This window comes from Panthera leo, chromosome B4 (genome assembly GCF_018350215.1).
Source record: "Panthera leo isolate Ple1 chromosome B4, P.leo_Ple1_pat1.1, whole genome shotgun sequence".
In the NCBI taxonomy this organism is placed as follows: domain Eukaryota; kingdom Metazoa; phylum Chordata; class Mammalia; order Carnivora; family Felidae; genus Panthera; species Panthera leo.
The window spans coordinates 15,063,047-15,076,566 of NC_056685.1; the positions used below are offsets into that span (position 1 = coordinate 15,063,047).

A 13,520-nucleotide genomic window follows, 5' to 3' on the forward strand; every position below is an offset into this window, starting at 1 on the left:
TCGATCCAAAATAAGTCAAATAATTTTTGCGTGTTTGTGTGTATATATACACATACTTTTTTTAATTAAGTTTTCGAGGCTATACAGCCACTGTGCCTATGGTCTGAAGCCATATATATATTATATTTCCTCTAACATATGTGTGTGTGTGCGTGTACACACAAATACATGTATTTGTAGCAGATACTGGTATAAAATATATACACTTTGTTGTCATATTGGTTATACGTGAAATTATTCATTTTGAAATAACCTCAGGCCAGGACTTGTAGTAACTATTTGAAGGCCTTACTTAGTGTCCCCTTGGTGACCCATGCAGTAGCTCAAATTAAACCTTTGTGCATTGGGTTTATGAATAATCTTTTGTTCCAAAGAAAGCAAAAGCCTCAGTCTGATTTAACACCAAAGAATAAATTTCTCTGACTTTCTAAGTAAATCTAAACGCATTCTATTGACAAAATGGACACACAGGGGATTTTCTAAATACCACACATAATTACACGTTTGCACACTTAGAGGGTAATCCTATGATACAATTTCGATCTCCATTTTTAAAAGATAATCACCAGAAAGGAGAGAAAAGAAAATTCACAAGAAAAAGGAAATGTGAAAATGATCATAGGCTTGGGAATTCCCTCAAATCCAGAAAATTCCAGGTTAAGGCTTGAAGTTGAATCATTCCCAGGACTAGCTCTAAAGTTAACAAAAGTACAAGGCAAACAATTTCTTTGGGGACAAGCAGCATTATTTCAATTAGACCTTCTCCTGCAGGGTAAGATCATTCTCCCCACACTATGAATGGACTCCAAGTATCATCAGAAGCAGGTAAACTCACAAGAACCAAAGCTGATATATGGATCAAAGCAGCAGGGTCACAGAACACCAAAGTATCATAGATATTGGAGAGATAATTCAGTGTCTTAGATTTTTCTATAAAAATTTGTGATCTATATAGGACTTCATTCACATGGACACTAACAATAAGGAGGAGAATTTGCTTTGGCGGTAATGGATAACACATCTGCTTATCTTGCTTTTAATTTTTTTTTTTTTTTTTTTTTTTACAGAATGTTTCTGAGTATACAGATGTGAGTCAGGTAGCATTTGAATTCCCCACATATACACAACTGAGGTGCCCCGCAACTGGCATCCCCTGGGATCCTTGATTCAGTGACGTCAGCCATACGAATCCAGTGTCCAAACTCAGAATAATAAGCTTAGTTTCTGCATTATCAGTCCGCATAAATAATAAATCCAGAAAATGTGCTGTATTTGTTGTTATTTCCTCCGTGTGCTTTCCCGCCATCTAGTTTGATGTAGACTTCATCTCCTGGCTCCAAATGGAGAACCACACTGTTACTGGCATAATCATAATTCTGATCGGCGTCTTGGGCAATGGCACTGGCACGCACCTATGTGAAACAAACAAGAATTAGAATGCGTGGAAGAAATTTCTCCAGTATTCTCTCTCTCTCTGTCTCTCTCTCTGTCTCTCTCTTTTTTCATCCATTCACAGCACCGTAAGCAGACTTGCTGCCATAGCACAGAATTTAGCATGAGAGAGTCCACCTGGGCCTTGGAGCTCTTTGAGGAGATCTTTGCAACAGTTCGAGCTCTATCACTGGAAAGGAGGAACAGAAAGAAGAAAATGGTGCTTTCCTGAGGGTCACGGCAGCCGTCTTTTCCTACCTTACATGGTAAACAATGCACACCAACCTATTCTCTTCCTAAATCAGCACTTTTTCTAATTCCTTGAACCTCTACGCCCAATCACTTCTTGGAATGGAAATAAGGGTAATTTTTTTGCATTTCAATTCAGACCAATTAGCAATAATCTAAACCAGCTGTTTATGAGTACAGAGGTTTAATCCAAACTTCAGCGGGTCCCCAGGATTTTCAGAAAATCGAGATCCACAGGCAGTTGAGATTCAGAGAAATAAAACAACTCCAGCTCTACTACATAGGGGAAAAAAATGAAGAAAGCCTTTTCATGTGAGGTTTTCGAAATCTAATTCAAGTAAAGCCTTTTTTTTTTTTTTTTTTTTTTGCCAGAAATCTAACTCACTTAAACGTCACCCAAGTTTGCAGAGTTCATTTTTCTATTTGTGGCTTTTTATTACTTCATTGTGCTGTGTGCACTTCAATAAATTATTTAATTGCCACATATCTAAAAGTTGTAGAAGGAAATAAGATTTGAGGCCTCTAAAATTTCTAAAACTTTTTAATGATCTGATTGAATACCCTTTTATATTTAGGTGATTCTAAAATGTGTGGTTTGCTTTGAGGATAGAAGCTGCCTATAATCCTCTCATGTTCAGCCTGTGACATAGACATCCTATCACATTCTCAACTCCGATTAGGCTTCATATTCATTTAGCCATATTTTGATTCTGCCTTGGAAAAAAAATTTTCCATAGGCAGACTTATATTTGACTTATTTCAGTAAGACATCTTCTACTCTGTGCCTTGTTTCTATTCCATTATAATGGTGCTTCCCTTAATAACAGAGCAAACGATTTAGTGGTTTTGTAAACCTGTGTTATGTAATAATACCTGACTTGGGGTACCGTGTGCTGGCAAAATGAGGGAAACGAGGCACACATCAAGAATTTCCAGGTGTTTCTTTCAAAATTTAAGTGATAGGTTTTCAAATTAAATTTTCATGGGCCATGTTCTCACATTAATGCTGAAATGTTAAAAAAGGAGAAGGCTCTTTGACACTGCTGAACTTGTGAAGTAATTTGAGTAATATTTTAAAAATTTCTTTCTCTGGATATCGTATAGCAAAAGGAGAAAGGGGCTTAAAGGATTTAGAATTGCTTAACCCTGGGCTAACTGACACTAATACAGTGAAAGCAATGTACCACGCAATTATGCTCAGAAACACTGACTCAAATGTATACACCGATTCAGCTAGACGATCTGTGTTGACCATTAAGTAATAATACAACGTAACGTCACAATATTTCCTAGGAATTAATTGTAGGTTTGTAGGAGTTGAATGTTTTGATTCATTAATTTCACCTAGTTATAAATTCCCTAGGGGGGTGGAATCTACGAGGAGGATAGTGCTGTTATGACCTGATGTTTTTCTTAACGTGTGAATTTTTAATGGGTTAGAGAAATTAAAAGACAAATTAGTAACTGGCCATATCAGTAATATATTAATGAATTCACAATCCATAAATATACTATTCAGCTATTATTGATAACCAGACATATTTAGTGCTTTAGGTATTTAATATATGCTCTATGGGTGTTGTGCTTTAACACTGTTCTCTATAGAAAGGCATCTGGAAACCAGGACTCATTAAAATCCCTTGATTTAGAGACAATAGTCTTAAATGTAGTTTTTATTCGATAGGGTATAAGCACAGAACCATATAAATGTGACCATTTTTATTCTGTAGGTACAACCACGGACACCTGCAAATGCATTAGTGTGATCCCACAGACTAGAAGGTTACCCTTATGGTTTTTCACTTCCTTTGTCATGTGACTGCTTTTTAATAAAAGTGATTCTCTTAAGGTATTAAGCTATACTGTAGACCGCAAGACTTTCCCAATTAAATAACTGCCATACTCCAGCACGCTTTGGACAATTTCAGAATGTCTGCTCACCTGATCACGCTCGGAAGGTACAATGGCACTTGAAATTTCAAGCTCTAGTAACCAGCTCGGCGACTTCGAACAATTCTTCCTTTAAGCCATCAAACTACTGAGCAAGGTAATGCATCCACCTTGGAGGCTATTTTCAGGTTCCCAAATGTACACCGATTTCAGCATTTTCTCCGGGAATATGATGCATCCTTTCCTCAGCCCTACGTACCCATTTCTGCCTAAAGGTCCTCTAAAATCTTTTCATATCACAAGTTAACTATTTAGATTCCGCTTCATCTGTAGTGCGGGTTTCACAGCTTTTTAAAATGATGGTATTAATTTGGCATTTCATTAATCTTGCTAATAAATGAATATCAACTCACAGACTGTTGTTTCCAATATATCTCATGTTCCTCGATGCTGTAATTCACACATTCTTAGAATAAAAATTGGTCCTGAGTTATTTTATGGTTCTAATCTGGGGCCAGCTTCAGTGGTTAATACAGTGGCTTGTTACAGGGACATTACAGTGACTGTGCTCACACAGCAATTTTTCAATTCAGGTTTGGCTGCTAAAAGTGTACAAACACATTACAATTATGTTTCCTGTCTCTTTATAAAGCCATTTGAGTCCAACTTTTACCTTTCATGTCAACAAACGGTGTGATTAGATTTTAGGTTGATGGTTTCAACGGGGAATATGAGAACTGTAATCCCTTTAGTGGCATATTTGTGAGAATGAAGCAGCCTGTGTGGCTTTAGCATTATCTTATTAGTGAGGGTTTATCATCGGAGACGATATTTATGGTAACATTTGCTAATTTAATTAATTGCTACTGATGCTCCCATAATTTCATTTTCATTGTACTTCTGTGGGATCATAAACAAAAGGTTAAGTGGTGCATCAGGTTAATTTACCGGCCTTTGATGTTTCCATCTGTGATCCTGCATTCAACACAAAGCATAAATAAAATGCTTCCCATATAGTTACGGTCCAGAGGCACTCCTCTATCCTAGAGTGAACTGCATTTTTAGTTTAATTTTTGTGCTTCTCAAATCCACTTAATCCATGGCACATTACACTGACATAGATCTCTGAGTTTCTGTTTTATGAAAACAAATTAGGTCTGCTCGGGGGGAGACTGCCATGCTAAGAAGTGATCGGACAAGAACGTAACTGAAAACCAAGGCTAAACTATTTGTTTCATAGTAATAAAATAAATTTCACAAAAGAGTTCTCATTTGCAACTCTCTGCAAATCAGACTTTACAAAATAGTCCTGTTCTAGGGATAAAATTCCTTAATGGTAATATTTTAATAGCCATTTTCCAAAAGAGTCCACGTCGAAGTCGAAAATACATTGTGTGGTGCTACATATAATATATTTTTTAATTACTTGTTGCACACCTTTTGAAGAAGTCACAGCTTAATAATGCCAATGAAGAGTTTGCTACATGATAAGGTCAGCTGGTTTGCCTTATTTTTTTTTTTTCCTGATCCTCACAGAATGTGCCTGCTAGGACGATACAAAGGAGCATTCGACTCTCCAAACAATGAAATAATTTTAAAAACAAAATGCAGGTAGCGCATGTATAAGAAATGGTTTTCTTGGAATCAGTACAATATACCTGAGCTCAGCAGTTGAGATAAGAACACTTAAACTAATTAATATGTATCGTTCCCTGATTAGTCATGCAATTGCCATTTCTGGATACTTAAAGATGTGTTTTTATTCAGTGGCTGATAAAACTTGGTATTGTTCCATTTTAATTAATACCTCTAAAAACAATCCTTCAGCCCGACAGTAATTTCCAGACCTAACCTTTGAGTCAGAAGAGAGCCAATTTGAAAAGAAATGGGTGCCTCATCACTGTCTGCCAAGGGGCTGGTCATAAACCATTTCGTAAAGGCGACAGAATACCTCTATTTGGGTACAGTGAGTCATGCCCTTTTTAGCCATTTACCTATACCTGGCTCACTGCTCTATAAATGATTTTTATTTATCTTAATATTATTTTTGTGCATAATAACTATAATAAACAACCCTGTCAGTGCCGCCTGGTGGCCATTTTCCCTTTTCTTTTGTTGTTGTTTGTTTGTTTTGTTTTGTTTTGTTTTGTTTTGTTTTGTTTTGTTTTACCTGTCCTGTGGGTTCCTTGAGCTTTTTTAATTCCTTTAGAAGTGACGGGTGGGAGGAAGGGGGAGGGCAGGATTTTGTGCCCTTCCTTATACATTTAGAGTATTTGTCTTCCACTTTTGAAAAAACTCTGATACTGAATTAGGCCTTTGGAATAAATCCTGCCTTAATGCTGCTTAATAGAGACCTGGGTTAGAACGGAAAAGGTCTGATTTCGAGGGGGCGGGTGACCTGAAGCCCAATGAGCCCTTGTTAAATCTAAGTTGGCCACAGCGGGGTTCCCTGGGCCACCCAATAAGCAAAATTAAAGCCAGAGAACCCAGCCCAGACTTCAGGCTGCAGGTTGCAAGGCCTTGCCTGAGTGCGGCTGCTGATTCAGCGCGCGAGCCTCAGGTCTGATTACACTTTTAGGCAGTTACAAATACTATTGTCCTCTTCTGACTGAGAAATTAGACACACTTTGTTTTTGCACTGACCGCGAATTTCTCAAGCAAACGGTAAAGTGGCCCCGGCATAAAAGTGCCACCCGTGGCCCTTGTGGCAGAGCCGACCAGCTCAGGAGACTAAGTCCCAGGGGCCCGCGCGCTGCTCTGAGGCTGGTTCACAGTCAAGGCCAAGGCCACTGCCTCTCGAGAGAAGGCGGGGTTGGAAAGACTACCCAGCCGGCGGCCCGGGCCTCCCTGGCGGTGAGGCCCATCGGCCCAGGGCCGGCTCGGCCTCCTGCCCTCCTTGCCCCCTGCCCGTGCGGCCTCCTACCCCAGCCGGTGGAGTTAAGGACTCTGCGTTTGGGTGCGCGTTTTACGGAGTACACTCACGAGTCTCAACTTTTTTCTTTTGTCATCAACACTCTTTACTTCTCCCCCTTCTTCTGCTGGGGCTGCAATCTAAACAGGAGTTTGCGTCTTGCATTTGACTATATGCTTGTTTCCGAGGTCTGGGACGCCGCGAGGGCCCTGGCGACCGCAAGTCCCCGGTCCCTCTTCGGCTCGGGACGCCCCACACTTGGACTCGCTCTTTCGGGTCCCTTCTTTCTCCAGAGGGCCCATTTCTCCCCCGTTTGCCACCCTGGCACGCCCACTTCGGGGTTCCCCGCTAGCCGTCCTATTCCAGGCAAAGCCTGAGAGCGACCCTAAGCTGCAGAAGATCCCCCGGCCGAGGGTAGCGTCCCGCTCCCGGCCTCCCGGGGCACAGGCTGCACAGGGGACCGAGCTCCCAGCTCCCCTGCCCTCGAGGGTCGCTCTCGCACTCGCGCGCACAGAGAGCGCGGGTCCTAGCTTGGGAACCGCCCTCTCCAGGCCTCCGGGCGCCCTCTTAGGCCCGCGACCCCCGCCTCTCCAGGGAGTAACAGCGTCCCCTCGGCTCCACTCCCTGGAGCCCGGCTGCCGCGCCCTTCCTCCGCGGGCTCCCACCCCCATTTCCGGGGTCTCCTCCCTCTTGCCTGCACCTTCCCGCGCTCCCTCCCCGCCCACCCCGCTGCCTGCCGGCACTCACCTGGTTGTTCTTGCAGAGATCAGCCCACATGCTGGTGCCGTCCCCTCCGCGCATCAGGACGTGGTAGGTGAAGAAGTAGATGCCCGGGATAGAGCAGGTGAACTTGCCCGTGGTGGGATCGTAGTGGTTACCGAGGTTGGTGACCACGTCGTCGAACTTGAGCACCTCGTAGCCTTCGTGCTGCCGCTTGAGGCCGGCGTAGAAGGCGATCTTGGGCACCGTGCTGTAGGTGGCGGCGCTGATGGCCCCGGCCGCGTTCAGGCCGGGCGCCCCGGGCGGGCCCGGCAGGCCTTGGCGGCCGGGCTCGCCCTTCTCGCCCGGAGGGCCCACGGGACCCGGCGGCCCGGGCTCACCGGGGGGCCCGCGCGGGCCCGCCTTCCCCGGCCTGCCGGCCTCGCCTTTGGGGCCCTGGATGAAGGTGGGCAGGGACTGCATGAGGCCGCGGTCGGGCGTGGCGGCCGTGCTGGGCGCCTTGGTGCCCCCGTAGGGGTCGCAGACCATGCGGCAGGTGCCCAGCATCTCGTAGTGCGCCGACGTGCCGGCCGAGCTCACCAGCACCGGGATGAGGATAACCAGCAGCAGCACCATCACCACCCCCAGCGCCCCGGCGGCGATCAGGCGCCTCCTGCTGCCCACCAGCCGGCTCAGCGCGGGGCGATCCTCTTGTCTGCTTTTGGACAAAATTTTGAAGGTTGGGCGGGGACCTCCTCAGAGCCGAAAACAACCCCCTGCGAACCCCAACTCCCCTGGGCGGGCGCGCGCCGGCCGCTCCCCGCCTGCTCCTGCTCCTGCTCCCGCTCCCCCTGCTGAGGCTGCGGCTGGGGAGGGAGCTCGGACGCCAGAAGACTTGAGCTGAAGTCCCGGGCTGGGGGGTGGGGGCTGGGGGAGGGGCGCGCAGGGCGCCCTCTCGCCTCCCGCGAGCCCCTTGGCACCTGTGGCTGCGCCTCGGGCGCCGGCGCGGCCACCCGGAGGGCAGAGCCAGCCGCCGCCTCTCGCGCCGCCCGGGGCCGCTCACACTTTTATGCGGCCGCTGCCTGCGATCGACTTTTCCGTTTTTGCCGACTGCGCCAGTTCGCACCAACTTTCCGTCTGAAGTTGCCTTTTTCTGCCTCCTCCTCGGCTTCTCTCGCTGGCTCGGTTCGCCCTTCCGCTGCCTGTCTCCCCCTCCTTCGCCACCGCCACGGCAGCCCTAAGAGAGGCGCACCCCCCCCGCCCCCCGCGAGCTCGGGCCGGCCGCCCCCCGGGTGCGCGGAGCGGCGACGGCGGCGGCGGCGGGCACGGTCAGCGCGGCGAGGCTCGGGGCTGGAGCGGAGGAGCCAGTGAGCAGCGGCGAGCGCCTGGCGGCCGGGAGCGGAGCGCGAGAGAGACTGAACGCAGAATCCTGCCCGGGTACCACCTGCCAGGAGAAGAGGAGGCTGACAAACGCGCGCCGGAGCAATTTATAGGCACCCAAGGCACAGAGGAAGGGGAGCCGCTCTGGCATCTCACTGCAGCATCTGCTCCGCGCATCCCACTCAGAGAGAGTTTGGCATTACTCTGACAATGTGGGATTTTTTTTTTCTCAGCCTCTCTCTCTCTCTCTCTCTCTCTCTCTCTTTTCCCCCTCTGCACATGGATGAACAGTGAGATCGTGAACACTCCCTTGCCGAGCCCAGGTGATGGCAGCTCTCTCGTTGGACACACCTGGCGGGGGGAGGGGGAGGGAGACAGATGTGCAATGGCCTCGGGGACTCGAAGGTCACACCTAAGCCCCCTGTGTCCCCGCGGGGAGCTGCGCCACTTGGAGGGTGGAGGTGAGGGTTGAAAAGAGGATGGCTCCGTTGACAGTATTTCTCTGCTGGCTCACCCACAATCAGCCGGTGCTTCAGGTGTTTTTCAAAATGCCACTTTTAACATAAGAAGGGCCCTTTAGAATTTTCCAGATGGTTTTCTTTTGTAACCTTATGGTTTCCCTCGCCAGTCTTCTAAAATGAAACAAGATGCCACCCAGAGAACAGGAAGGTGTGTTGAAAAGCCCAAGGGCTGTTTTGAATGATTATGAATGAATAGGCCCACCACACAATGGGGTGGGGGTGGGGGTGGGTTCTTTTAACAAATGCGCGGACCCCGTGTCCTCTGCTTACAGGATTGCAGTTCTAGCTACCTTTCAGGAGATCCTGCCATTGGATCTGAAGTTGCATGTACTTGCACTACATGCACGAGAGATAATGACTTGTCGGATGTCTTTAAAGGTCTTAAAGCAAGCAGCCTTTACAAAAGTGCTGGGCAAGATCTTTTGCTGAGATATGGAAAGTGTCCTGTAAGCTCCAGGCACAGTTCCTGCATGTACACTGAGGCATGGGGAAAAGAGGTAACATGGGAGAGCAGAAGGAAAAGCCTGGATTTGTAATATTAATGTAAAACCCCCAGAGTAGGTATTAGGCAAGTTATCCCACTAACAAATACAGAAGGCACACGAGAACGGCCTTAAATAAACAAGCAGAATTGATTTGTAAATCATACTTTTGCATTCAGGACCCATGGATGTCAATCAAACGTGGATGGCATTTGCTTGTCAATACGGGGATGATGGCTGGGAAGATGGTGACTTATTACATCAGGGTGAGAATCTGAAATGAGCAAGAACAAACAACACCACAGCAAGCGAACAGTAACCTCCCGGTGGCCTGGGATCCTGTCTGCGGCTACCATAGCCCCGAGCGTCTCCTTTTCTGTTCCTTCCGCCTACCTTCCACAGAACCCCGGTTTAGTTCTTTCTTTCTTTCTTCTCGGTTTCAAAACAAAGTAAGGTCAAATGAGCAGGCGGAAGACAACACCGATTCATTGATTCTTTTAAGAGAAATGTCAGGAGCTCCTTCAGGCCTTTCCTGGGAGAATCAACAGCGAGGCGCAGGCCCGCCGGGCCCAGCCCAGCCTAGGTCTCCAGGTTTTCTCTCCCTCTGGCTGCTGAGGGGGCCGCTGCTCTTGCTACTGGACAAGAGTCCTTCCCACTCCTCAAACCTTTAACTTTTATTTTCAGGTAGTGGTTTTAGAAACGTGTGTCTATGTCTGGGGCATAATTATACATGTATTTCAGAATACTTTTATTCACACGAGGAACCTTATTTTCATATATTTGAGCAGCGGACACATAGCAAATTCTCCACTGACCACAATGCCTATTTTCCTAACACACGATCTGGGTTGCTTCTCAAAAGTCACCTTTCTTTTAGGGGACGAGATAGTAAAGGGTGGTAACAGCGATGAAGGTTAATGCATTAATCAAACTCTTTTCCAATGCACCAAGTTATCAACATTCAGAAGACTTCTTTATTGCTAAAGAGAGTCCAGGTGGGGGACAGAGGGGGGAGTTTTTAAAAGGTAGAGTTGAATAAATAAATTCTCATTGAAAATCTCAAGATACATGGCATTTTCCGCTGGAGACTGCCCACCTTACAGAGGAACCCAGTGAGGATGCCATGAAATGGTAGGGTTGGAATGAATGCGGGCAAGCGAGTCCACACCAGCTCACTTTTGCTGATGTTGTAAGGGCGGGACACAGCTGGGAGCAGAATCGGGGCCGTCCAGTGTGCGTGCTGGTACCCTTTCCTCTACATTGCACTGACGGACCTATGGTACCGTTCTGTTCATGGAGGCTCTTCTCCTTCTCCTTCCTTTAATGCCAAAGCGCAGCTTGGCTTCGTGAGCGAGGGCACTGGCATCTTAAAGTTCCACTGAGGTTTGGAAAGGTGCTCTGTAGTCCTCCTTCATGAAGAAGGCAACGTTGGCCAGGCCACATGGCTGAGCCATTTTCCTGTTGAGTGCACAAACCCGGGTGGCCCACGGACATTTGGCTTTTCAGCGAAGTAAGTTTAAATTATTGGTCTCCTTCCTTTTCTCTAGAAGCGTCCCACCATGTGCTTTGGGAGAAGCTTCTTGTTGTTGTTCAGGGATGACTGGGTAGTAGGTGAACTAATGGCAGCTTGCAGCCACTTTCCACCACTTGAATTTCTGAGAAGGTTCTCTGGAAAGTTACTCACGCTTCAGCCCTTATTCTGACAGTTTGAATAAGCCATCTGATATGGCATATTACTCATCATCTCTATATGTATATAATAATAGAAAATGTGTCAATTAAAAAAAAATATTTGGTTCTCTTCAGTCATCATCAGAGAAGCAAGTTATCGCTCAGAGTTGATGTTAATCTTGGAGATGAGCCCTGGGAATCTAATTTTCCCAGTCATTTCTCAAGGAAACACAAGGCTCCATATTCCCGTTCCTTCTACACCTGGGACTTTGTGACCATTCGGATTAGAAAGTTAAATGCAGAAACCCAAGATCCAACCTGGATCTTCTGCTGTGATTTTCATCTTCCCCACATCATCTCTGTCTCTTTCGGAGAACCCAGCAGATCCTGAGCACGCGACTCCCACACAGATGTGCAGGGACATCATTAATCTTTATTGAGCGCCCACTGGCAGCACAGCCCTACACTGGGCTCTTACAAGGCAAACAAATCTTTAGTCATGAGAATGATTTCCAAATGCAGCCACACTTAAACAGAAATAGCATTTATAAGGAGAAAATAAAAGGAGTTAGCAAACCCAAGGACTATCTACAGAAATAGAGATTTTAAAAGTCTGAAAAAAAATCAGACTGGGATCAGCTATTTACCTTTGATTTCTGGGGCTCCAAATTGTAATTCAGGACATATACTCCTTTGGCTGAGGAATTCGAGATTTCTAGAAAGGGTCTGCTTGGAGTAATGGAAGGAAGTAGTAGTATATCCTTATGGCTTTGGAATCAGATGAGTCTTAATTTGGATCCAGTTTCTTCATTTACTAGCTATGAAAGTTACTTAATCTCCCTGAGGCTTAATTCCCTTTTCTCTAAAATGGGAATAACACTAACACCTAAATTGTAGGGTTGTGGTGAAGACGCAAGTTCCTGCATCAATTACAGTGCTACCCAACTCATGACCAGGGCCCAGTAAATGTCAGTTTTCATGTTTATCTGTTGTAGGACTGCTGAGTAGAACATGTGCATACGGGCTGGACGGTAGGACACAGGTTTCGTAAAGGAAGCTAAAGGGTCAGACTTAAGACAAATGCCATCAAATGGATACTAAGTATCACAGACTTGGACAAAACTAGATAGAACACACAAGTTTTCCAGGAGAGGTGCCTGTGTGTCATATTATATAATATGAAATGAAGTAAGACGAAACTCAAAACAACGCTCACCTTCACCTTTCTCCAAAATAAGAAAAAAAAAAAAACTTTCATAGCAAGATAATTTGAATTCACTGCAGTTTCACAGACCAAGATGTTGGATTTAAAACCTACTAGGAAGCGTTAAAACGTGCCCCCCCCCCGTTCCTGGAAAGTTCCCCAAATCAACAGGTTGCAAATGTATACAAAAATCATTGAGATAGTTACTCAGGAACTGTTCCCGTGGATGACGATTCTTGAAAAAGTTAACATATATCAGAGAGGGCTGCTTTGTATAGTTAGCCAGAAGAGTAATCACTCTGAAGGAAATAAGTCATAACCACATGCAGTAGGGAATTTTCAACAAAAAACTCTCCATGGAGGATAGTGAGTTGGAAAGCTGGCTTGACAGGTCTATTGCCAGAAAACTATTGAATAGCCAGCTGGAAAATTATTGAATAGCACATTACATAAGACTTGGTATAATGCATGGCTTCAAGTTGGTCTCAAATTCTTGTCATATCAATCAATGCAAGGATGAAATCTCTAGTATGGATATGCTATTTTATACTTGCTTTCCACGGGTGGAATGTTCAGGCCCTAAGACCCTATTTGATGTAGAACTGAAGGGAAAGTTACCAACAATGAAATCTCAGGGGTCAGCAAGTCCTCCCAAGTGATGGTCATGATAACTCAGCCATACGAGGAAGATGGGCGAGTTCCAGAAACTACTGCCATTAGACTATAGGGAATTTCAAGCAGAAGATATATCATAGAAACACAGCTGTGAAGGCTTCTAGCAGACAAGGTCAATTGGTCAGGTCAGATTGGTTAATCGGGCAGGTAGCGATAAGAACTGTGGTAGTCTTATTGTTTTAAAAATCAAAAGCATCATGAATCCTGGCAGAGGTTACAGAGAACCACCAACAGAGCCAGACCCTGCCAAGAGCAGCTGCTATTCTAGAATCTGACTCTAAGAGAAATTGGGCTGGGGTCGACAGAAACATCAGATGAAGGTACATTCAGCCCCACTGCTATATGAGAGTACCCCCAGAGAAACTCACTTTCAAATGTGAACAATCTGTCCTGTGGAAAAAAAATAC

General features: G+C 45.7%; 1 protein-coding gene across 1 annotated transcript; it reads right to left on the reverse strand.

Moving 5' to 3' along the window:
- Positions 1-154: 154 nt before the first annotated feature.
- On the reverse strand, positions 155-7,955 carry C1QL3 (complement C1q like 3). Its single transcript, XM_042948368.1, has 2 exons — positions 7,229-7,955; positions 155-1,412 (listed from the first exon to the last, which is right to left on the reverse strand). The coding sequence occupies exons 1-2, from the start codon at positions 7,814-7,816 to the stop codon at positions 1,233-1,235; spliced, it is 768 nt and encodes a 255-aa protein (XP_042804302.1). The 5' UTR covers positions 7,817-7,955; the 3' UTR covers positions 155-1,232.
- Positions 7,956-13,520: the final 5,565 nt, after the last annotated feature.